The sequence below is a fragment of the Cebus imitator genome, unplaced genomic scaffold, assembly GCF_001604975.1.
Source record: "Cebus imitator isolate Cc_AM_T3 unplaced genomic scaffold, Cebus_imitator-1.0 Scaffold196, whole genome shotgun sequence".
Lineage (NCBI taxonomy): Eukaryota > Metazoa > Chordata > Mammalia > Primates > Cebidae > Cebus > Cebus imitator.
The window spans coordinates 1,244,926-1,271,897 of NW_016107511.1; the positions used below are offsets into that span (position 1 = coordinate 1,244,926).

A 26,972-nucleotide genomic window follows, 5' to 3' on the forward strand; every position below is an offset into this window, starting at 1 on the left:
AAGAAGAAGGAAGAAGAAGGAAGAAGAAGGAAGAAGAAGGAAGAAGAAAGAAGAAGAAGAAGAAGAAAGAACACTAACGCAATACATAGCACCCCTCTAACCTCACCACTGAGTGTTGATTCTTACATATATTTTCCATTGTGCTAAGTAATGCATCATTATCTAAAGCGATAAAATAACAAGCACCAGGTCACTCGGCCCTGTTACCTCCGATGACTGCAGAGTCTCTTCTGTCCGCATTAACCAAGGGCTCTCCCTCATCTGCTGGCCCAGAACGACCTACAATAGGGAGAATGATGTGTATTAGCTTGATTTAATCACGCCACAATTTATGCATAGCAAACTTTGTCAATTAAAATAGGAACATCACAAAAATACATTTTAAAAAAGGAAAAAAAAGGATGGCATTGACGGAGAAAAGGAGGCTTTTGGGAAATTCAGAAACATTTGAGAGAAGCGCAGTTTCGGGTGCGCTGGGGCGGAGGGTCACACACCTGTGCCTCCCGCGAGTCGGGGAGCCAGTTCCCGCGCCGGGGAGCCGGACTCCGCCCCTGCCGCGCAGCGGGTCATGGGGGCCACGTGGCCGCGGACGGTGACCCGGGAGGGGCCGCTGGGGCGCAGCGCCGCCTTCAGGGGAGCAGCGCGGCCGAAGCGCACGGCCGAGAGGCAGCCAGTGAAGCCGCTCGCTGCGGCCCGCCTTGTGTCCGGGTCTGTGTCGGCGGCCTCTGTGGACAGAGGGGGACACAGTTAGGGTGCAGTGGCGGAGATTGGGGCTCAGGGACACTCTGCATTTGCAAGACAGCCAACCACGAAAGTCCCCCCGAACCCGTCGTTCCTTCACCAGGAGAGGTCACCCTGAACCTTTACCAGTCTGGCAACTATTTCCATTGCCAGGCTTATGAGAGGCAGGGTTTTAAATGATTTGTTCAAGTGCAGATGGCTGGCTCTCTGAAAGTAACAGAGCTTCATAGGAAAGCAGTTATACGGCATGAATTTAAGAAATCCTCTGCCATTTAATTTTTTAAAATATAGCATTAAAATAAAATTTTCATGGTACTCACAGCCAATAATCCAGAGGATTACAGAAAAATGACTCTTGGAGATGAGGAGACAGCTCGGGATATCCTTTCTGGATTTGCTTATTCTATATTATAGTTGTTATTTTGTATGATGACTTTCACATTATCTTAACAAATTGTACCTTTTGTCATCAGATAATATCCCTCTTTATCTCATTTAAGATTCGATTATATTCCAATCTTAAATTCAATCTTATCTGAAAGTAATGCTGCATTTCTCAAATTTATCAGCTGTTGCCTGCTAGTCCTTGGGATGCCCCTTCTTCTTCAATATTGTAAGAGCATTTAACTATTATTAAGCCTAGTCTGACCGAGTTTAGTCCATTTGTCTTTAGAGTAATAACCACTGTATCTGATTTTTTTTTATCTTACACTATTTATTCTGCACTATTGTTTTATCTTTTTTTCCTTTTCTTTATTTTGCTGGTTTAATCAGTTTACTTCTTATTTCCTGCTTTCCCTTTTGTGAGTTTGAGAGCTCAGCTTCCCTAGCCCTCGAAATCAAAATCATTCCTTTACACTGTTATATGAAAACAAGATCCTCTTTTTCCAACAAGACGATTCACCCACCTCTTTCTCCCACTCCCACAGTGAGACGAGCCATTGCACGGGTTCTTTCTGCACCCTCCCTCTCGCCCTACCGCAAGGTTCCACCCAACAGTTCTCTGAATGGGAGGCTTGGGAAATTTGTATTTCTTTCTTCTCTCACTTCCCATCTTAACCCTTCTTTCTTTGGTTTTACTGTAGTACATTTAGATCCTGACCAGAATGACAATTTCTCTTACGTTTATTTTTCTATGATGTTTCTAGTTCAAGGATTTTATACAATTTATTTTTTCCAAGAAAGAACTTTGACAGGATTGACGAAGATTCTCCCCATGACCAAATGTTGGTCAGGCTACCCTAAGCTCTCTGCTCAATCAGCCTGACCTTTGGTCTTTCATCACCCAGCTTAGCAAGAGTCCTGCCAAGTTGGTTTTAACCAAAATCTCCCACCCTCAATATCTGATCCCCCTCAAGATCTAATCACCTTTCTCATCCCTCTCTCCATCCCACAGGTGATGTCTAACCACCCCAGCCTGGCTTCACCAAGAATCCTGGTAAGTTGGTTTGGTAAGAATTACCCTCCCCTATTTTGTAATTTTCCACTCAGACACCCCACCCCAGCTACTCTGCTTCTTGCTATGAATCCCCATCTTTCCTTGTGTTGAAGTTGAGCCCAATCTCTTTACCAGACTGCAAAGCCCCATTCCACTAGTTCCTATACCTGCTGCCGTCGTCCTGAATAAAGTCTGCCTCACCATTTTAACAAGTGTAAGAATATTTTTGTCTTTTGACATGCTACAAGGTGGTTTTACATTAAATAGTTGTAGTTTAGAGAAAAATCATAATTTTAGGGCAGACTTCTCCTTAAAATTATGAATAAAAACCTTGAACAATTGTTTAATATGAGACAGTAGAACTTTCTTACATCTTCAATAAATGACTTAATTAGAAAATGATCATCATATACTTTTTTAAAAGATGGAAAATCTGAAAGAAAGGAGTTTCTTTGCCCACTCTGAAGTGTACCTGGCCATCACACCACAACCCAGGAAGAAACTCAAGGGTGACTCTGTACTCCCAGGGTTTAGCCAGCACTGCTATTTATTGCTGTTAACCAATATTCAGTAGAACTCAACCCTTACTGTGATGACATGTAGATACAGTTTACTTCTCTTATTACCTTGACATGGCAACATGGTCAAAACCCTTCACTTTTGCCTCTCTGTTATCAAATATATGTTGACCTGTCTGCCACCCTTTCTGTGCTTTCTCAACTTTGGGGTCTCATGTTTGCCTAAATTCCTGATTATGGCTTTTGATGACACCCCTAGGGGGTATGTGTATTTTGGCAGAAGAAAGGCATTAAGCCAAAGAAACGGATCTCTAATATAGAATTTGAAATACTGGCACTTGAAGCTGTGGGAAAAAAAAAAATTTGAGGTAGGGTTGTCTTCCCAACCCATTGACGTCATGCCAAATAGACAAATGTGTGTCTTTACAAAAGGGTGCCACATGAACTAAAGAAAAAAACAACTAGATAAGTGGACGGTCTTCTACACTGTGCGGTCTGGTAGACACTTCCCACACGTGACCATTGAAATTCAAAATCAATTAAAACTAAATAAAATTTAAAATTTAGTATCTCAACTACACTAGCTACATTTCTAGTGCTTAAAAACACATTTATCTCAAGTGTGTCTGGGAACTACCACATAGGACAGCACAGACATTGTATCTTTTCATCATCACAGAAAGTTCTATTAGACAGCATTAGTTTTGTTGACTTATACTTTCAAAGACCTCAAGACATCTGTGATGCTCACTGAATCCTGGTTCATGGACCAAGTTAGAAAATCTCAGAATTTTGTATTGAAGAAAATCTTGGAGATAACTTGGTGCAGCCTCCTCCTCATTTTACCAATAAAGAGATTAATTGATATAATCATTGCTCTTTCTTGGAAACAAACACAAAATATCATATCTTCTTGACTTTTTAGAGTTTTGGGTGTTTTTATTCTGCAGTATTGAAAGAGGCAATCCACCACTGGCTCTGAGTGTCTCTGCATGCTTTGCTGGGTTTACCAAGAAATGAAAGACTCTGACAGCACTTGACTCAGGCCATTTCTCAAGGCTGTGGTTTGAAGCAAGCAACCTTGAGGCATGAGGTCATGACCACCTCCAGGACAAAGAATAGGCTTGCTTACTGCTTGTTACAAAGTCAGTGGATTCCCCAAGCTCAGTGTTCCTCTGCTGTAGTGCAAACCTGGCCACAGGTGCGGCCTAAGTCTGGACCCCATCACCACCCCATAAGACTTGTGGGCCAAGGGAAAGCAATGCAAGCATGCTGCTGCTCACAAGGCTTGCGGTGCCATGAGTAATGGCATCCTTCGTCTTTGTACCAGGACAGCATCCACAAAACAGTTAAAAGCTTTAACCTTACTAGCTCTTAAGTGAGGTAAAAGCAAATCCCAGACCCAACATAAAACATTTCTTCTAAATGAGACAAACACCATAGCATAGAAGTAATATAAAATACATAGGTCAATTGAATTTTAAATGTTAAAACTGTATGTCTTATCTTATGTGACATCTCCTTACAAAACTCATAAAGCAATTTCCAGAAATATTTAATCACCAAAACTATTTGGCATTCTTACATATCTACAGCTCTATTTGAAATACAGTCCTTTGGTGGGCTTGCTTTTCTTCAGCCCAGAACGTATACCTCCTAAGGTTTATAAGCTCATCTGTGTGCATATGTAACTGTTTACAGGCTACTTTTTAAAATTTTGGGGGGAGCAGACAAAAAGGCACGTTCAATTTTTGCACTTTGTGTTTTTGTTTTTGATATATATGTATATTTAAGATAGTGTTTAAATACACATGCACATACACACACACACAAAGAAAAATAGAAAGAATACCAACAATACCAAAGTATCTTAAAAACCAATCTTAATTTATGATGGGTCGCCTTTACTCAATTATCAAGTATTTGAGGTGTTCACATTCTTTAAGATTACCTCTTGGATAAAATTCAAAGCTATACAGAAAATTCAAAATCTAAAAAGTTTGCATTTAAATAGGTTTACTCTGAATTGATCTTGTGATAATCATTCTGAAATGGTCTCCATTCAGCAAGACTATTGAGAAATGGCAAAATCATATTGAGGTGTTCAGAAACAGCATCTTAATTATGATGGATTCTGGGCCATTTTTTTCTAAGGCATTGTTAGGGTGTATAATCATAAATCAGACTGGATATGACCATTATTTTATTAGAACTTCTCATCTACTAGCCTATATACCTATCAACATGTGAGTTTGGTGAGGGTAGGTGTAGTGTTTCTCTCGTTCAGAGGCTTTCTCAGTGCTTAATAAATTGTTCATAGTAGACGCTCACCAAATATTTTTAAATGAAGGGATGAATCAAAGATTTACAGAGACTCAAGAGAATATATTGATAACTTAGAACAGAGTGTTTTGGGTACCTTTCTTTGTAAAATTAGTAGATTCTCAATTGCCAACTTGTCGGTCTATTTTACGACAAGTTAAAGAGAGAACTTCCTATGTAACTTCGAATTTAAATATAAAATTGTAGTTTTGGTATCATTACTAAATGATGTGACAGTGGCAAAACATTTATTGCAGAACCAATCCTAAAATATAGTTGTTCAAAGTATAAAGAGTTGTATTAATCTTTGATGATTATCTGTATCTCCAAGCACAGGCAAAATGAATATTTATAATTTCCTAAGATCAGTAGCTTCTGACTATATGCTTCATTGCTGAATTTGAATGTAGATTTTTATACTATAAATTACATGCCTTTGAATATACCATCCTTGAATAAACACATTAACACCTTCAACTCCATGTTCTCCTTTATTTGAAAGGAAACAAAATTGTATATAATAAATATTATTCTACTTTTTAATCCTCTTAATATTAAAAGTAGTTCATTTACTTAATTGATTTAAATTAAAATGTAGTTCATTTTCTTAATTGACTTACATAAGATAGGTATATTTCTTCAAAAAAAGATTATTTTTCTCAGTTCATTTGTTAAATGTAAAGCTAACCTGTGCTTTTACAAATACTGTCCTGTCAATATGATAGACAATTAGTGTAACTTTCTACGTTGCATAATAGATATTTATGAACATGCCTCCCCATTCCTGTTACATGTTAGAGTCACAAAGGATGGAAACAACAGGCAAAGCAGGACTTGAGACAGAATTAAAACTATATTCATCTGCTGTAAGAAGATAAACAGTTTTTCTGTTGTTTTCAACTCAAACCTAGTTTTGTCACTGAATGACCATCTCTGGGGTTGATGCTGATAATACATAATCTGTGAACTTTGTGTCGGCTTTGATAACATTTCACTTTTCAAGAAGGGTTAGAAAAATACTGTGATTCATTATGCGTGATTGCCAACTGACAGGTTAAGTGTGGAGGTATTTTTCCAGGAACGCCCTTGCACATCTCACAGGCAGCACTTACTCATGATTATATGTATGCTCAGGCAAGAGTACAGTTTGCACCTTGATTGTCATTCACAGTGACACTATTATTCAAGTAAGACAAGGAGCTTCTTTCAGCATGTTAAATGCTTCCAGAGTTTGTGACATGACACTTATGTTTTTTGGGGAAAAAGCTCTTCCTTCTACTTACCTAAAAACTTTCCCAATATGAGAGATTTGACAGCATTGAATTCTGTCCCTGAGGACAAGATGACTTGTTTCTTTGCACTCTGGTTAACCTATTAGATGTCCCATGAGAAGCAAACATCAACAGAAAGTACAATTTTAATGGTAAGGAAGCAAAGGAAGACGAGGAAAGAAAAGATGAAAATAAATCACTTTTATGTACCACTACAAAAGTTCAAGATAATGAATCATTTAGAAGGGGAAGCCATTTTATAAGCAAATCCTATGATGCCATCAGCTACCACTCTATCCACGATCCACCCCCTTCCTGGCTTTACTCTTTTTCATAATTGGCAGGATCCACGAAAAAGATGGAATCAGCTGTTTTAAACTTAAATACTCATTCTGTGGAGAAAATTTGAAACATAAAACCAAGAATTGTTGTTCTCTATACAGATTAAAAGTATATTTCCCTTGCAATGCTGATGACAATGTGTCATTTACTTCCTCTGTTGTGACTCATGTCTATTTTCTTACTTATTCCCGTTTTAATGCTTACATTGTATGCTTTTAAATCATGTTTTTAAGTTGCTAAGTATTTGTTCTTTTATAATCAGAATAGGGCAAGTTCCCATTGCAATATCAAAGAATAGATTCCACCAGTAGTCACCATGATAAACTAGAGAACATTCCCCTACTGAGTAAAGTAAAACAAAGACATTTTGATATTTTAAATAGTAAAATATTAATAATACCCTTGACAGAATTACATTGCTAAACAAATAAAACAAAGCAATACAGAATAAACAACCACCTCCTCTCCCCCAGATCCTGGCCATATTTGGCTTCTTATTCTTGACTTATGGAAGAGCAGCACTGAATGGGTTGCTCTTTCATTAATATTTATCATCAAATTTTTGCATTAGATTATTTGTTCTGAAAATCATAGTATTAGTTATTTTGACTTCTGAATTGGTATTATTACCTCTACTATGACCACTGCTTCTTCTCTGTTGATCTTCACTTGGTGAAGGTGCCCATCAGCCATGTTTTTAAAATCAAAGTTGAATGCATCAGGATTTTGATGTCTGTCTAACTTGTACCTAATCTGCAAACTTCCTAAAAAGAAAAAAATAAATGGCATTTAAAATTAAAATGGTATTTTATAAAACTCTTGATAAAGATTCTAGAGCAGTTTTATTATTATTTACTATTGCACTTTTGAATCCATTTAGCATCAATTTAGATGCATCCAATAGTCATCTTTCCTGGAATAGTGATTACTTAGGTGCTATTCCAGTGCCAGACTCTGAGTCCAATGATGTTATTTTAAAAGTCAAGACCAAATGTGTTGTTAATAAGCAGACTCCCCATTTAAAAATGAAAAGGTTTAAATTATGCATATGAGATCTCTGAACTCAGATATAAATTCATTATGACTATATTTATTTTATGAAATGATGAAACTCCATGAAATATTGTATCAACATTCAGTTCCTGTAATTACAACTTCTAATAAGACTCATTTTAATGTTTTACTGACATGTGCATAATTAAAGATTTTTTATATCCAGAATTATTTTAAGTCTTCTGCCATAATCCAAAAATGAGGAAGAGAAAAGCTTTTGTCAGGAGGCAAGGCTTCCATAATATCTATATCTTCTAATACACACGCCCGTCTCCTACAGAGATGTACCCTCATTATCTATCATTCTCTTGCAGCTTATACTAAGATCCTGTTAATCGGAGATTTTGTAGAATTTTTTCTAGACATTAAACTTTTGTGCTGTGTACCTAACAAACGTAAAGCTTGGTCTTCTTGTTTCTGTGGAAGCCTTGGAATACCCCAACTGCCACTGTTTGGGAGACTGTCATTTCATTTTTCCTTCATAAAAATGATATAACTAGTTTTTCAACCACTGATAGATAAAGAAGAACCATACTTATTTGTTGCTTATAGGAATTGGCTTTTATAGTTGTACTATAACATCTATATTAATGCTCCTCTATTTTGCTTAGAGTGAGCAAGGAATGCATGTTATCTATCTAGATATCTTATTTCAAAATGAACTGCAAAACCAATTTGGATTATTATGTATTATTAAAGGCATCCTATCAATAATAGGAAGTATAGTTGCATATCGACTCTATGAAAGTATCAAACATGTAATGGGAGAAAAACATCTTAATTTAATCTTGAAATGCTAGCTTTTATAATCACCACTAAGGAAGGCACTGAAAAAACCAAAGACATTGGATGGCATGCAGTTTCCTTTCATCGTTTGTGGTTTGAATGCTGAAAAGACCCATGTCATTACAGTCCTATTCTTCTAATTCAGGGTTCTCTTTTTCTTTACACAAAAGATATTCACCATTGTTGGCGAGGATAACTGAAAGGTATTCCTCATAGAAAGAGCTCACATACAGCAATAAGCTCGGAGTTCGTGTGGTTCGGAAGCTCAGTGTGATCTTTTCTCTGGTCAATGTTACATCTCTGTGTAATGAAGAAACGAGGGAGCTGGAGTTTTCACTTAAAGTATAATGTTCTTGAAAATTATATGTCATTGAGGAGCCAGTTCCAAAATATGCAGAAATCTCTGAAATGATAAATATATTTTTGTTATATTAACAAAATATAAGTCCAAGGATCCTGTTTTAAGTACATTTAGAAAATGAGTCAAAACCTTAAAAATCCTGGGAGATAAAATAATAAATGCTTTCCTGTTTTATTTTTCATTTTTCACTTTTTGAAGTTTTTTAAAAACTACAGTTTGAAGAAAAAAGTAGCAAACTCCAATATACTCGTAACCCAGAATTCACTAACATTTAGTAGAGATTTTACTTAATTCTCCAAATCATCTTCATCTTATATTTACATATGATTAATTCTCCAGTATAAATGTATAATTTAAAGGAAACTTATCTCATCTTTGGGTTCAAATTTTTCCCGAATCATTAATGTTTAAACATCTTTATTCAGATATAATCTGTATGCCATATAATAGACCCAATTACAGTGTAGAATTCTATGTATGTCTTTTAGTATATTCACAGGCACTTGCGAACATTGCCATGATCAATTTTAGAGTATTTTCACTACCCCCAACCGTCTCATTCCCTCATACAAGACCCTCCAAATCCACTAGCAATCATTCTCTGTTTCTCCCCAACATCCCAGCTGAGGCAACCACTAATCTACTTTCTGTCTCTGCAGAGAGTTCTATTCTGGAGATTTAATGTCAGTGGAATCATATAATATGTGGTCTTTCTAATATGGCCTCTTTCACTTAGCATGGTATTTTCAGTATTCATCCATGTCATAGCATGTATCAGTATTTTATTCCTTTTTATTGGTGAATAACATTTCATTGGATGTAAATAGTAATGGATGTGCCACATTTTGCAGATCTACTTAATAGTTGATGGACATTTGGGTTGTTCCTACTTTTTGACTATTACAAATAATGCTTCCATAAATATCATGTGTAAGTTTTTCTATGGACACATATTTTTATTTTTATTGGGTATGTATACTTAGGAGTAAAATTGTTCAATCTTACGATAACACCAACTTTAAGATTTTGAGGAACTGCCATATTTTTTCGAAAACAGCTATACCATTTTACATTCCAAGCAGCAATGTATAGGGGTTTTAATATCTCCACATCCTCACCACCATTTGTTATTACCTTTCTTTTAAATTACAGCTATACTTGTCTGTGTGAAGAGGTATTTAACTATGACTTGACTGCATTTCTCTAATGGCTATCATTGCCAACCATCTTGTCATGATTTTATTGGGCATTCGCACATATTTGCTGAAGAAATAACTATTTATAAACTTTACCTATTACTTAATTGGGTTATATTTCTTCTTATTCAGTTGTAAAAGCTCTTTAACTAATTTGAATACCAGACTCTTATAAGATACATGGTTTGTAATAATTTCTTCCATTCTGTGGGTTATCTACTCTTTCATTCTCCCATGTTTTAAGAGTTTTATAGTTTTAGTTCTTAGATTGAGGACTATTTGGTACACTTTTATGTATGTGTGAGATAGAGGTCTAATTTCATTCCTTTGCATGCGTCTGTATATTCAGTTGTCTCAGAGACTATTTCTCCCCGTTGGGTTGTCCTGGCACTCTTGTAAAATCTACTGACCATAGATATGAGGGTATCTATCTGGACCTAACTGTTTAGTCATAAGCCAGTTATACACTGCTTTGCAGTAAGTTTGGAAATTGGAAAGTGTGAATCTATCACATCTCTTCTTCTTTTTAAAGACTGTTTTGGCTATTCTGCATCACTTTAATTTCCATATGAAATCAGCTTGTCAATTTCAGGGAAGAAGCCAGCTAGGATATTGATTGAAACTGCACTGCATCTGTATATTAATTTAGAGAATATTGGTATTTTATTTATATTATTCAATCCATAACATGAAATATCTCTCCATTTATTTATATTTAATTTTGTTCAATGTTTTATAGCTTTCAGTGTTTTCCATTTCTTTTGTTAAATGTATTCCTATATATGTTTTTCTTTTTGATGCTACTGTAAATAAAATTGCTTTACTGATTTTATGTTCAGATAGTTCATAGCTAATGTACAGAAATACAATTGATTTTGTATATTGATCTTGTATTCTGCAATTTTGCTGAACTTAGTTGTAGTTTTAATAGTTTTAAGTAAATTCTTTGGGATTTTTCTATATAAAAAGATCATGTCGTCTGCAAATAGAAATAATTTTACTTCCTTTCTAATCTGGATGTATTTTTCTTTTCATTTTCTTGCCTAGTCAGCCTTGTCTGAACCTCTAGTACAATGCTGAATAGAAGTAGTCAGAGTATACATTCTTGTTTTGTTCTTGATCTTAGGGAAAAAAATTCAGTGTTTTTAATTAAATATAACTTTAGCTATGTGTTTTTCAAAAATGTCATTTGTTAGATTGAGAAATTTACCTTCTATAAATTAGTTTCTTGAATTTAAACAAAAATTCAGGAAAGGATGTTGGATTTTACCCAATGACTTTTCTACATATTCAATAGAGATTCTAATGGGTTTCTGTCCTTTATCCTAAGATATAGTGTATTATATTCATTGAATTTCAGCTGTTAAAACAACTTTCCATTTCTGGATCATTTCCACTTTGTCTTGATGTATAATCATTTTTATATGTGACTGGATTTGCTTTGGTAATATTCTGTTGAGGGTTTTCACATCTATCTACTTAAATGATATTGGTCGCTAGATTTAAAAAATATATATAGATATATCTATGTCTGGCCTTGGTATTAGGGAAATAATGACCTTACAGAATAAGTTGAAAATGCTCCTTTCTCTTTTATTTTTTGGAAGAGTTTTGAACAACTGGTACTTTTTATTTAAGTAGTTGATATAATTTAAATAGTTGATATATTCAGATAGTTGATAGCATCAATTGTTTGAAACCATCTGGACCTGGACTTTACTTTGTGTGGTATTTTAAAAATATTAAGACATTCCTTTTACTGTTATAGGCCTATTTATATTTTTTCCTTCTTCTTGAAAGAGAAGTAGTGGTTTGTGTTAATTTTGTAGTTAATGACATCCTAGGAATTTTCCATTTTATCTAAGTTATATAATTTTTTTCAACATACAGTTGTTTATATTCCCTTGCAATACATGTTATTTCTGTAAAGGTAGCAATATCACTCTTTCACATGTCATTCTTGTAATTTGAATCATCTCTTTTATTCTCAGTCAACTGCACTAAATGTTTGCCAATTTTGTTAACAATTTTAAATGACTGACTTTTGGTTTGGTTATTTTTTTTTGTCCCTTTTATATTACCCATTTGAGAAATTTCTGCTAATTTATTATTCTGGTTTTCTACTTGTACTAGATTTAGTTTGCTCCTCTTTTTTCAGTGTGTTAAGGTGGAAGGTCAGGTTTTTTATTTGGGAACTTTTTCCTTTTTAAATGTTGATGTTTACAGTTATAAATTTCCTTCTAAATACTGCGTTAGCTGTGCAACATATGTTTTACTAATGTTGTATTTTTGTTTTCATTCATCTCAAAGCCTTGTCTAATTTCCCTTTGATTTCTGAGTGTATCGTTTAATTTCCACATATTTGTGATATTCCACAATTTCTATGTTATTAATTTCATCCCATTGTGTTTTAAAAAGACCCTTCACATGATTTCAATTCTTTTAAATATATTAAGGCTTGATTTACAGGTAGCATGCTGTCTAACCTAGAATATGTTCCATGAACACTTGAGAAGAATATACATTCTGCTATTGTTGAGTGGCGTGTTCTACAGATGTGTGTTAGGATGACTGGGATTTTTTTTTTTCCAAGTCTATTTTCTTGATAATCTTATGAGTAATTATTCTATCCTTTATTGAAAGTAAAGTATTGAATCTTCAGCTTTTGCTCCTGATTTGTCTATTTCTCTTGTCAGTTCTATCAGGTATTCTTTATGTAATTTGGGGCTATATTATTTACTGCATTTAAGTTTTAATTGTTATATCTTTTTGAGGGAATTACCTTTTATCATTATAAAGCTTCCTCTGTTTTTAGTAGCACCTTTTGTTTTAGAGTTTATTTTTTCTGATGTTAGTATACTCCCTTTGGCTCTCTAGGGTTACTGTTCTCATGGTACATGTTTTCTATTCTTTTATTTTCAACTGACTTACCCCTTTCAATCTAAACTGGGTGCCCTTAGACAGCATAGAGATTAAAATGCTTCAAAATCAAAGCTGGAGATTCAATACTTCTTTTGTTACCCATTCTGACAATATTTGCCCTTTGATTGGACTACTCAATCAATGAATATTTAATATTATTTAATATTTATAATATTAATAATAAATATTATTATTTTAATATTAAATATTATATTAATAATATTTAATATTATTATTGATACAGTTAGATTTACATCTGCCATTTTCTTTTCCTTTTCCTGTATGTTTTATTTGTTTTTGCTTTCCTTCTTAACATTATTTTGTATCGATGGATATTTTAGAATGTAACATTTTAATTTCTTTCTCTTTAAATTAATTAAAGAAATTAATTTCTTTAATTTCTTATATTTTGAGGTAAAACATATAGCACATATAATTTGCCCTTTAACCATTTAAAATGTGAAATTCAGTGGCATTAATTAAATTTACGATGCTGTGCAATTATTGCCTCTTTTGATTTCCAAATTTTTTTTACCACCCCAAAGATAAACTCTGTATTCATTAAGCAATAGCTCTCTATTGCCCCCTCATCTCAGCTCCTTGTATCCTTAAATCTACTTTGTCTCTACAAATCTGTCTATTCATATCTAGTAAACATGGAGTCATATAATATCTACTCTCTTGTGTCTGGCTGATTTCACTTGGCATAATGTCTTCTAGGTTCATCAATGTATTATGTATCAGAATCTCATTCCCTTTATGGCTGAACAATATACCATTACATGTATACACTACATATCAATTCATGTGTTGATGGACACTTGTGTTATTTCCACTATTGTGATGATGCTACTATGAACATTTGTATAGAAGTATCTGCTTGAGTTCTTGTTTTCAATTGTTTTGGTTATATATGTAAAAGTGAAATTGCTGGGTTCGAAGTAATTCTATGTTTAACTATTCTGAGTTAACTCTAAATCAATTTCTACAGTGGCTGTGACATTTGCATTCCCACTAGTAACAAAAGAGTGTTCCAATTTCTCTATGTTCCTGCCCAACTTTTTTTTTTTTTAATTATAGTTAACCTAGTAGGTTTGAAGAGGTACCTCATTGTACTTTTGGTTTGCATTTCCTTAATAACTAATGATGTTGAGTATCATCTTTCCATGTGATTATTGACTCTTTGTATATATTTTTGGAGAAATGTCTGATAAAGTCCTTTGTCCAATTAGACTGTGTTTCTTTTAAAGTTGTGGAAGTTATTATCATATTCTAGATACTGAACCTCTATCTGATATATAACTTGCAAATATTTTATCACATTCGGTGGGTTGTCTTTTTACTCGATAGTGTTATTTGATACACAGAAATTGTTAATTTTGATAAAGTCCAAATAATCTATTTTTTGTTGTTGTTGTTGTTGTTGCCTGTGGTTTTGGTGTGATCTTTAAAAAACCACTGCCAAATCCAAGATTATGAAGATTTGCCTATATATCATCTCCTAAAAATTTTACAGTTTTAGCTTTTAGACTTAGAACTTTGATTCACTTTCAGTTAATTTTGGTAAGGGTCCAACTTCAGTCTTCACATGTGAACATCCACTTTTCCTACCTTTATGTTGAATAGACTGTTATTTCCTTAGTGAGTGATCTTGACAAAAACTATGTTAAACATCAATTGACTGTATGTATGAAGGCTCATTTCTGGCCTCTCAGTTCTATTCCATTGGTTTATAGTTTTATCCTCATTCGATGCCATATTGTTTTGATTAATGTAGTTTACAGTAAGTTTTCAAGTCAAAAAGGATGTGTTCTCCAACTTTGCTCTTTTGTAAAACTGTTTTGATTCTTCTGGGCTTTTTCAAATTTTATATAAATAGTGATACAGGATTTTCCATTTGTACAAAAAGTGCTTTGGGGATTTTGATAAGAATTAGATTGAATCTGCATATTGCCTTGGGTTGTATTATTATTTTAATAATATTAAGTCTTCCAATTCATGAATATGGAATGTCTTTCCATCTATTTAGGTCTTCTTTAATCTCAACAATGTTTTATAGTTTTCAGTATCCAAGTCTTTCACTTTCTTGGTTAAGTTTATTTCTAAGGTTTTTAATTCCTTTTGATGATAATGCAAATGAAACTGTTTCTTTAAGCTCACTTTCAGATTTTTCATTGCTAGAGTAGAGAAATACAACCAAATTTTTGGTGGTAATTTTGTATCCTGCAACTTTGCTGAATTTATTTATTTTGTCAGACAGTTTTTATTTTCTGAAGAGTTTTCTACACATAAGATAATATAATCTGAGAGACAGATAGTCCTATTCCAATTTAGATGCCTTGTATTTCTTCTTTTTGCTTAATTGCTCTAACCAGAACTTCCAGTACTATGATAAATAGAGGTGGTAAAACCGGGCATACTTGTCCTGTTCTTATTTTAGGAAAGAAGCTTTCACCACTGAGTGTGATGTCAGTTTTAGGTTTTTCATATATGGTCTTTATCATATTGAGAAAGTTCCTTACTATTCCTAGTTTATTGAGTGTGTGTGTGTGTTTTTTTTTTTTTTAAATCATGAAAGGTTACTGGAGTTTGTTAAATTTTTTTTCAGCAACAATTAAGATAATCATGTATCTTTTCCCTCATTCTATGAATCTTGTGTAATATGGCGACTGATTTTCATTTGTTGAACCACTCCTGAAATCCTCGGATAAATCCTACTATGTTTTGGTATATAAGCCTTTTAATAAACTACATGACAATTTTTTTGTTTTATTTTCTTTAGTAATTGCTCTAAGCCTGCATACATATACCTTATCAAGAATTGTCTTCAGGTTTACACTAAATATATGTGAGATTTAGAAAAGTTATTTCTACATAGCTCATTTTCCTCTCTTTTGGAACTATTTTTATACATATTAAACCCATTATTATTTTATATAATTTGTTCTCTTTTAAAAAATCTGAGAAAAGAAAAAAGAGCAAGTAAATATTTATAGACTTTGTCTATAAAGGTTGTTATTTACCATTTCTGGTTCTCTTTCTTTGTTCCTCTGACTCATGTTACCATTTAGTGTCATTTTCTTATTTCAGTACAGTCTTGCTTCCGTCTATCTCTTGTGTGTTGTTTTTCTAAAATACATATTTCTATAGGCCTGACAATGAAATATATACATTATATATTGGTATGTTCTCTATTATAGTTTTATACATTGTTTTTTTAAAATAGTTAAGCAATGAAAATAAGAAATATGACTATACTTTCTTTTGTAATTACCTGCACACTTACCTTTATTATTGCTATTTGTTTTTTGTGTGTAGAGTCAGATTATTGTCTGGGTTACATCCCTTCAGCCTGAAGGAACGTTCTTTGTTATTTCATTTAATGCAGGCTGATAGCAGTGAATTCTCTGCTTTTTGTAAGTAGGAATTTATTTTACTATCTTTTTTAATTTTTAGTTTTTATGAAAACCTAATAGTTGTATGTATTTATGGGTAGAGGTAATATTTTGATACAAGTAAGCAATGTGTAATGTGCAGATCAAATGATGATAACTGAGATATTCATTACCTTAAACATTTATCATTTCTTTTTGTTAGGAACATACCAGTTCCACTCTTCTAATTATTTTGAAAACACACAATAAATTATTGTTAACTATAGTCATCCTGTGCTACTGAACATGAAAGATGGTTTTGCTGGGTATAAGTTTCTTGATGACAATGGTTTTCTTTTACCTCTTTGAATATGTTATCTCATCACCTTGTGGCCTCCATTATGCTGATTACAAGTCAGCTGTTAATCCTGGTGTTTCCTTGTATACACTATTCTTCTCTTACTGATTTTAAAATTTCTTTGTCGACTTTGGCTTTCAATGTTTTTAATAAGATGTGTCTGGATAGAAACTTCTTTGTGTTATCTGTATTTCATTGAGCTTCTGTATGTTAGATTAATGATTTTTCATTAATGTGGGGATGTTTTCAACCGTTTTTTTTCAAAATTTTTTTTCTGATCCTTTCTCTTTTGGTATTTCCAATTAAAAATATGTAGGTGTGCTTAGTTATGTCTGGTATTTCTCTGATGCTCTGTTTATTTTTTCATTATTATTTCTCTGTCTTCTTCAGGATACACAATCTCTATTGATCCTGTTTCAAGTATGCTGATTTTCTTCTTTTCTGTGTTAAACTTCCGTGGTTTAACTCATTTGATTCTCTTGGAGTTATCAACATTCTATTACTTGCTTATTACCAATATCTTCATATCACTATGCTTAAACTTATCCATGCTCTGTTCCAAATAGAAATCAGGTCACTTGGGGAGGGCTACCAAGCTGTGTGTTTTCATGGCATCCCTCTTGGTCAAATCTGTCTAACTGCTTTGAAGCTGTGGGCAGTGACAGTGGCCTGCTCCTTTGTAGTAAAACCTTTGCTTACAAGTAAGACACAGGGCGGGAAAGGTAACTTCTTGACTTGCCTCTCCTGCTGTAGAAACTGTTCCCTGCAAGCAAGCTGGAATGAGGGCAATTGGGACACAGTATTTTCCAGTTGCCATGCCTGAAGACCTTATTTCCTGGAAATAAGTTGGTGTAAGAAGGTGTAAGAAGGAAGCCCCAGACTTCTCAACTGTTTCTCCGTGGATGGAGCTTCTGTCACACAAAGCTGGGGTTTATAAGAAATGCCAGCACCCAATCCTGGGGTAATGCAGAATCTCTGGAGTAGACCTGGGGAGAGAGGAAACCTTTGGCTTCTTGGCTATATCCATATAGAGTGGAGCTTCCCTCATACTGAGCTAGGGATAGGGAGGTTCAGGCAGAGGGTCTTGGCTTAAATGTTCAAACTCTCATTGTTATTACTCATTAATAAATGTTTCTTCATTTGATGTATTTCCTTAGGACATTTTCTAGAGACTTTCAATAGTTGCTTTTTAAAATAATAATTTTTACCAGTTATGCCTATTTCATATGAGAGAGGGTTTACAGAGCTCCTTATGTGACCAGGCTGGAAATGTGTGAGTACTATGTTTTTTCTTTGAATTTTACTTCCTCTTTAAAAATCTATTTGCTTTGTAGGAGGCATGGAACAGATTTCCTGCAGCAGCTAGAGAAAAGATGATCTGAGGACTAACCCTCCTTCAAGGTCAAAATTTAGAAATGTTCTTTTATGCTGAAGATGTTTCTCAAATTTATTGGCTGGACATAAAGGCTAATCCAAAGTGATATCTACAGTATTCTGAGAGAGAAAGGTTGAAGGGCCTTCAGCTTCTCTTAAAACACTTTATGAAAGGTTGACATTTTAATTTTATATCACGTTAATTCCAAAAATGTGTTTAGTGTACACACACACACACACACACACACACACCCCAGATATACCCATAAGTGCAAAGAAAATGTTGAGAGATGCTCATTGTCTTGGAATACTACTCCACTCTTTCCATTTCCATAAAATATAAAGAATTTACTGAAAATCCAGATCGTTCTTATTAGATTAAGTAATCTAACTGTAATGTATCCCCCAGCTACTGGAGTGCCATTTCCCATTTACTTACAATACGATGTCATGCTTAAGATAATTTTGGGTTATAAAATAACATTCAAATTGCACTTAGCAAATGTTCATTGGGAATGCTTTAGAAATCAGCACTTGTGCTCATGAAGAAGTGGTTACTCCTGACGTTGGCTTTCAGATACAAAGAGGGCTCTGCATTTACTCCAGAACTACGAGATTTACTAGCACAGAGATCTTCAGGACTAACAAAAGACATATGGGATACCTTTTGAACATTTAAATGACTTCTAGATAATGAATTCTCAAAATTCTTTTGAAAGTCACACAATTTTATAGTGATTAAAGCCTGTTTTATTAAGTTTTGTATTTTTAGTAGAGACGGTGTTTCACCATGTTGGGCAGGCTGGTCTCGAATTCCTGACCTCGTAATCCAACTGCCTTGGCCTCCCAAAGTGCTGGGATTACAGGCGTGAGCTACCACACCCAGCCCTTTTTTTCTTTTCAAAACATGCTTGTCCCTGAGCAGAAGCTGTGTGATGCCCCATTACACTCCTCTAAGAAGAGTCAGGCATCAGCGAGCAAAGCGTCTGAGTGATTCTGTTAATGACATGCCAATATTTAGTTAAATGTGAATTTCCCCTCCTAGTTAATATGCTTGTTTTATAAGAAAAGACATTTTTATAAAGGCCTCTTGAATCACTTCAAGTCATTGTCACAAGTGACAATGGGTAGAAGGATTGGTCAAGACTACGAGTTCAAGTCCAGCCTGGGCAACAGAGAGGCTTGAACAGCAAGAAGTTGCCTTTAAAAATTAAAAGCAAAAATAACAATGATGCTTTGCTGATCTTAAAATCAGAAGGGTACAAGGACAGAATTTTGAAAACCAAATTATTTTGAGAGGATTAACATTGAACAGATGCTAGGGGTAACCCAGGGATCTTCTAAATAAGAAATCCAGAGAGGACTGATAGCCTTAAGTTTTCAAAAACAGTCATACCCCTTCTAAATTCAATAGAGGAATTTGGTACAGAAATTATTCCATTTCAAATAACGCGATCGTATCCTTTCTTTATAATATCAAATTCCAGAAGCCTTCTTCATATTATTTAAGTTTCACATAGTTTCCCTATAACCTGCTCCTTGGTCACACTTACCATTGGAGCAGAACGGTCCATCGTATGCTGAGAAGGCACAGTCACAGGTGACCCCTCTGCGTTTCTCTCTGCATTTCCCTTCATTGCGACACAAGTGTCCATAGCTGCTGCAGTGTCCTGCACACCCCGGCTCCACTCCTGGCGTCACTGTGGCTCTTTCTTCCAGATCCAGAGCCACTCCATTCAATTGCAGAGACCGAATGCATCCTAGAAAGCCTCTCTGTCTGGTGGCCGTTCCACCTACAACGGAAACACTGCAAATAGAAATGTGTTCCTTGGTATTTTATTCAGGATTTTGTGTCCAGGTCAAACTCAGGCCTTATGGAGAGTGGCAACAATCACAATGTGTTAAAAATTTTGTGAACATATGCAATTTTAAAAATATAAACTGTTAATGTGATATCATAAAGCTTTAAATGAAATTAAATAAAACATTTATTCACGCTACTTTCAAACATGGTGAGTCTGGCAAATAGTCCTTCTAAAAACATTTCTTTAACTTCGGGTAAGAAAGAATTTCACTTTAGTTCCTTTACAAAGAACAAAATATATAATATAAACCATATCAAACATTATTTTACTTTATGAATAAGAATGTGCATTCTAATGGTCAGGTATGAACTTTCAAATTTTTCGCAGTAATAAAAATATATACAGATAAATTTCTCACTTGGATGGACTCTAAAAGTAAAATGTGAAAACAAATGGAGAAGCAAAGGAGAAGTTGGAAGGGGTGACACCATGCCCCAGGATCGCCTCCTCTCAGAGGATACAGTGCTAAACAGTAATTGAATACGGCATGCATGCATATTTTGTCATGTCAAACATGAATGTGGAGAAACCATTTAGAGAGGTTTACAACACTTGTGTAGTGACAAACACCATTATGAAGGCAACAATTCTCATTGTTAGGAACACTGAAATTATCTAGAGTTTCCGGAAAATGCAGAGTTTTGTGTCTCTTCCCAGAGATTCCGATTTGGTGGGCCTAAGGTGGGGGACACAAATCTGAACTGTCAATCAGCTTCGTGGGTGATTCTGAAGTCAGCGAATGCTGATTCAAGATGAGTTTTATGCTAATTGTGTTTCTAGGCATTCCATTAAATAATCTCCAAGATTACAAGTGAGAAAATCAAGTTCTTAGTTTGACTCCTCTGTGTATCCCTCCTTTCCAGTAGTTTGATGGTTTCATGTCCTTTGAAAAAGCCTCATTGCACCCTAGTATGCGAGCTAACCACACTTGAAGCTAGGTTTTAGAAAGTCATGGTATAATACCCCAAAACACATCCACACACCCACATCCACATACACACATGGATTCACTGTGTAGTATTTAGTACCTGGAAGTTGTAACTACCCCACCTCCTATAAATTGGGTTGTTTGATAATTTGTGATTTAGTCCAGTTTTAATTAGATTGCATTCTTACTCACTTTAAAACATGTAAGAAATGAACACGTGAGAGCTTTAATCTGTGTAGCTCCTAAGTTAGAATAGTTTCAAAAGTAATATAGCAAAATATATTTTTTCCCAAGGGGAAAAATAAACAACAGTGATAAAACAGTAGTAAATAAGCAAACTAAAGGAAAGCCTTCCCTGACCCAGAGCTATCACCTTTAAATAAATGGACTGCAAGAACAGAGGAGCAAGACCAGGTTATAAACAAGGAGCCTGCCATGAGACAACCCCAGAAGTGAGGACAGCAGCAAGGAAAACCAGGAGTGGACTCCTGGAAGCCTGGCCCTGGGGAGGTGCACAGTGCTGCTTCCAATCAGCAGATCTCCTGTAGCCTGGTTTTGAGTGGACCATGGAGGACTTCTGCCCCAATTACAAGTTCTCTAACTCCACTGAGAAGTGAAACAAGAAATGGATAAAAACATCTAATTATCACTCTAATAGTGATGACAAAATATAGCTGTCACACAAGCCAATCCTCTGCAATATGAATGGCTCAAGTTTGGGGATCTGCTATCCTGGGATCCCTCTCATTAGCTGGTTACTCCACCTCTCTGAGGCTTGGCTATCTCATCTGTAAACAGATGACAATACCTAAACGGTGAAGTATCAAATAAGACGCACACAGCAAGCTCCTGGAACCTACCAGGTTATCAGCAAATGGTGCCAACAGCAGTAATAGTGGTTGTTGGTAATTGTTGCTCGCGGTACATTACAGTTCTGATTTTCTTTTGGTCCCTCTCTGCATTCACACTAAATTCCGTTATAAACCACCAGCACTCACCGATGAAGAGCTGGCTGTTGAGCTGTAAACGAACATGCCCATCAGCCGGGGCAGGCTGCATCTTCCGAGGGAGCTGATCAACTTGAAGAGATGCTCCTTTAACATTTCTCTCTGCCCTCACATGGTGCCACCGATTGTCATTAAAGGGAGTGGGTGACTGCACCGTGACCTCACAAGGTCCATTCCCCACATCAAAGGAAAAGGTCACTTCTGTGGGAGCTAGAAATATTAGATATGAATATTGCTCAAGTAAATTCACAGGGAAGAAAATTGAGTCTGGTACAGACACAGGAAAACACGAAGGCATGCTCAGGATGGAAGGAGACAGTGACAGCAATGCAGAAAAATGACTGCTTTGGGAAAGGGAAGGCAGAATACATCTGTATCCTGGAGGAAAAAATGAAACAAAACAGACTTTAACATATTTATCCTCAGAGTTTACAATTCAACCTTGCTAAGTCCTAAATAGTAGAGATAATGTAACCATAGCTAGAATCCCAAATAGTATTTGTTTTTTAGGTTTCAGTAATTTTATTTACAAATGGCTCAAAGTCTCATCTAATTCTATAAACACTGAATGTAAATTTGGCAGTCATAAATTAAGCTTTGGGTATGTGAAAAACAATATGTCTGGTCAAATATTTTTGGAATTCAGTAAACAATGTGATCAGTTTGGTTTAAAACTCTGGCTCTGCTGTCCTGTACTCTGGGGCAGGCATGACGTTTTAATGGATTATTATGTCCTTCATGCCTCATTGTTTTGTTTACTCTTAAAAACGATAACCTGGCTGGGCATGGCAGCTCACGCCTGTAATCCCAGCACTTTGGGAAGCTGAGGTGGGTAGATCACTTGAGGCCAGGAGTTGAAGACCAGCCTGGGCAACATGGCAAAACCCTGTCTCTACCAAAAATACAAATGTAGCTGGGTGTGGTGGTGCCACTCAGGAGACTGAGGCAGGAGAATTGTTTGAACCCAGGAGACAGAGGTTGCAGTGAGCCAAGACAGTGTCACTGCGCTCCAGTCTGAGTGACACAGCAAGACCCTCTATCTCTCTCTCGAAAAAAAAAAAAAAAAGGTTACTTAAAATCAAAGAAGTTTAGTGTTTTATAGGGAAATGCAATCACAAAGTAAGAATGAAATAAAGTTAACATTTTGTGGAGTTAAAGCTTTTATTGCTAAGTAATGGGTACCCTGTGACTTACCCAGAGTGGGCAGCTTACCCCGGAGTTCGAGCCTGATGAAGTCTGTGATCCCCAGGTTCTCCATAAACACCCCAGAGGAAACAGTGGTCTTAAAAAAGAAACACACGTCAGCAGTGAGTTCTCCGTGGAACGCAGGGAAATGAAGGTATGAAGTCTCAGTGTTGAAGGAAGCTGAATTCCAAAATGACTCTGTTTACAATAGAGAAAAACAACAAAAGGAAAAAAGTCATGAAACAAAAATAACAGTTACATTTGAAACTTACAGGATTATGTCTGCTAAACACATTAATAATGTATATGAGCCTTCAATGAGGGTTCTGAGCATCTGTGTCATATAGTTATGACATGAAGAGCTAAATGGTGATTATGTTGACGATTAGAGACCTGTGTCAGAGAAGGTCAAACAAAAGCCACGCAATAGCAGTAAGACCAGCAACACAATGGTGGCAGGGTCAAGTTCAGAATCATCTCAAAGGTGCAGCTGACAGAACTTACTGAAGAACTGGATGGGATGTAAGAGGAAGGGTGGAGTCTAAGATGACTTCGGGGTTTTTGGTCTAACTGGAAGGGGAAATAATTCTGAAGAAGCAGGTTTGAGAAGCAGCTCCATTTGGGATATATTAAATTTGAGATATCTATCAGGCATCCAAGTAGAGATTTGAAGGAGGCAGTTGGGTAAGTGACTCCAGAAGCCAGAATAAAGACTCTTGCTTTCTGTCTTTTACACACACACACACACACACACACACAGAGAGAGAGAGAGAGAGACTGTCCCAATAATTCCCTTCATAGCAAGAACAACCAAGAACAAGAAGCTTATTTTTTTCCCTTCTGTCCAAAACCCACTCCAGGACTGCACTTCACGTCTTCCCCAGATCTCTTTAGTGCCCTTCATTCTGGAACAATGTGTCAGTGTTTTCTTATCTTTTGTGTTCTTTTGACTTTTCGGTATTTTTCAGTTGATTTGCAGAATGTTCCTCAACTTGGATTTGTCTGACATACTCACGATTGGATTCATGTTGTGCATTTTTTTTGTCTAAAATACCTCAGAAGGGCTGCTGTGTTCTCCTCTGTATGTCACGGCAGCAGGCAGCAGTGCTTATCAGCCCCATCACTGGTCCTGCTAGTTCTGACTGCCTTGTAAAGTGGCAATTGTTGAGTTTCTCCAACATGAAGCTATTATTTCTCTCTTTGTAATTCATATATTTTTGACACTTTAAGGTTACAGATACACAACTTTACCCACTTTAAAAATTTTTCACCCACTGGTTTTACAATGTATTGATGGCTCCTACTTGAGTTTTTATTCTGATGGCTGCCAGTGGTGATTTTCTCAGTTCCATCATTCCTTCCACATTAGTTGGTTGGCATGCCTCTGTTAGAAATAGCTTTTTGCTTGATCTTTTACTGATTTATTTGTGTATTTATCCATTTGTTTATTCACCTCACTCTTGAATTCCTATTCTATTCAATGGTTTATAATGTATAACGTATTTTGATGCTTAAGTTGTCTCAAATGTGGCAGCTCCTTTAGATGACACCCATATCCTTTTTTGAGCTCATTTTTCCCTTTTGTCATAACAAAATGATCCAGGCTTATCTTAAAGCTTTTTTTTTTTTTTTGGCCACAATTCTGGAATCAGCCTTTTCTCCAAGGAGTTCTGGTTTCTCTTTCAGTGGAGAATGATAGGAAATGGTGTTTAGAAGCCCAGATCTGCAGTCTAGGTATTTACTAGGGTGTCACTGCTTCTAGCCCTCTTAGTAGTCAGCCAGGAAATACATGTATTTGTATATCAGACACACACACACTCCCTCTCTCTCTTCTGTGTATTCTACAGTTTTCTATTATGTATATCAAAATCCATGAGTTCATGTGGATACCTCCATTTTTAACCCAGCACTACGGGTTTCATTACAGTCTTCCTTCTTCCCACATGTATAACTCTTTCTTCAGTGAGAAGACCGGCTCCCACTCTCCTCACCGTATTTACATGTTTGCGCATTCCTCAGTGTGAAACCAAGCTTCTAGCCCAGTGGTCACTTCCTTGACCCCGTCCCTGCAGATCCCCTAGTCCCAGCTGCCCCAAAGGAAGAGGAAAAAAAATCAATAAATATTATGTTAAAAAAAAAAAAAAAAGAGATGGTGCTCACTTCAGCAGCACATATACTGGAAAAAAAAAAAAGAGATGAAGATAAGGAAAGGGAAAGAGAAAGGAGGAGGAAGCTACAGGGGAAGTTTTATAGAAGAAAATATTTTATTTTTCTTTCTTTTTGTTTGTTTATTTACTTATTTATTTTAGAGATGAGGTCCCGCTTTGTTACGCAGGCTGGAGTGCAGTGGAATGAACATAGCTCACTGCCACCTCACATTACTGGGCTCAAGAGATCATCCCACCTAAGCCTTCCTAGTCACTCGGACTACGGGCCACCATGCCCAGATAATTTTTCATTTTTTTTGTAGAGACGGGGTCTCGCCATCTTGTCCAGGCTTGTCTTGAACTCCTGGGCTCAAGCAATCCTCTGATTTCAGTCTCCCAAAGTGAGAAGGGAATATTTCAAATATTATACTTGCTCTTGTCCATACCTTGATTGGTCTAGCTGAAAGTATGATATAAACAGAAGGTGAATGATATATCCTGAAGAGTCTCACAAATATAGCCGCATTTGGAGAGAAGTGAAGGACTGAGGTAAATTTCCATAGAGAAAATAATCTAAAAACTGTTTTTTACAAGTCCAGAGTAGCTATAAATCAGTGTTTGACATCAGGGTATGAATAGGCAGGGAGAAAAGCTACAGATTTCCAGGGGTTAATACCGAACTGTGGGAAAAATCTGACACCTGTGGATATGGCCTCCACGCTGCAGTGTGATGCCTGGCACAGGACATTTAATAATTCTTGAAGATAAAACAGCACAGAGAGTAGCCAGGAAATCAGAGTCAACTCAACAGATCCTGCCCTCACCAGCTTGAGCTCTTAGATTACGGGAAAAAATACTGATAGAATGGCTGACTCTAGTCTTGCTATTACACAGAAGGGACAAGAACTATGTGTCTGATTGTGAAGAGATGCATGTCAAGAAGAATTCAATTCTATCACATACAAATGAATTACATGTCTGGACAGACCTGCCACTACAAGTATGTACAATGTTTTAAAAAAGCACAGAAACAGCACAAACATAGAGAAAAAAAGAAGGAAGGAAGGAAAAGAAAAGAAAGAAGAAAAAAGGGAGGGGGAAGGAAGGAAAAGAAAGAAAAGAGAAAAAGGGGAGGGAGGAGGAAGGAAGGAAGGAAGGTAGGAAGGAGGGATGGAGGGAGGGAAGGAAGGAAGGAAAAGAAAAGAAAGAAGAAAAAAGGGAGGGGGAAGGAAGGAAAAGAAAGAAAAGAGAAAAAGGGGAGGGAGGAGGAAGGAAGGAAGGAAGGTAGGAAGGAGGGATGGAGGGAGGGAAGGAAGGAAGGAAAAGAAAAAGAAAAAAGAAAAAAGGGAGTGAGGGGAAGGAAGGAAGAAAGGAAGGAGGGAGGGAGGAAGAAAGGAAGTTAGGAAGGAAGGAAGGGAGGGAGGGAGGGAGGAAGGGAGGGAGGGAGAGAGAGAGACGCCAGACTGAATGGGAGGGAGGAAGGAAATTAAGAGAGAACACAACAGAAGGAAAGAAAAATTCCATAAGAGTTTCATAGCACGGGAATAATATAAAAACCAATTCAGTAAAATAAAAGCTAAAATATGAGATAATTTAAAAACAAAAGTAGAGGCCGGGCGCAGTGGCTCACGCCTGTAATCCCAGCACTTTGGGAGGCCGAGGCGGGTGGATCACGAGGTCAAGAGATCGAGACCATCCTGGTCAACATGGTGAAACCCCGTCTCTACTAAAAATACAAAAAATCAGCTGGGCATGGTGGCGCGTGCCTGTAATCCCAGCTACTC

General features: G+C 36.0%; 1 protein-coding gene across 1 annotated transcript in view; it reads right to left on the minus strand.

The window, feature by feature from the left end:
• LOC108317005 (contactin-associated protein-like 3) overlaps positions 1-26,972 on the minus strand; it is a 224,020-nt gene that overhangs the window by 7,308 nt on the left and 189,740 nt on the right. Inside the window, 8 exon segments of the mRNA XM_037745235.1 lie at positions 208-279; positions 495-725; positions 6,303-6,390; positions 7,263-7,396; positions 8,650-8,874; positions 19,610-19,849; positions 21,848-22,066; positions 23,069-23,239. Coding sequence (XP_037601163.1) covers positions 208-279; positions 495-725; positions 6,303-6,390; positions 7,263-7,396; positions 8,650-8,874; positions 19,610-19,849; positions 21,848-22,066; positions 23,069-23,239 — 1,380 coding nt within the window.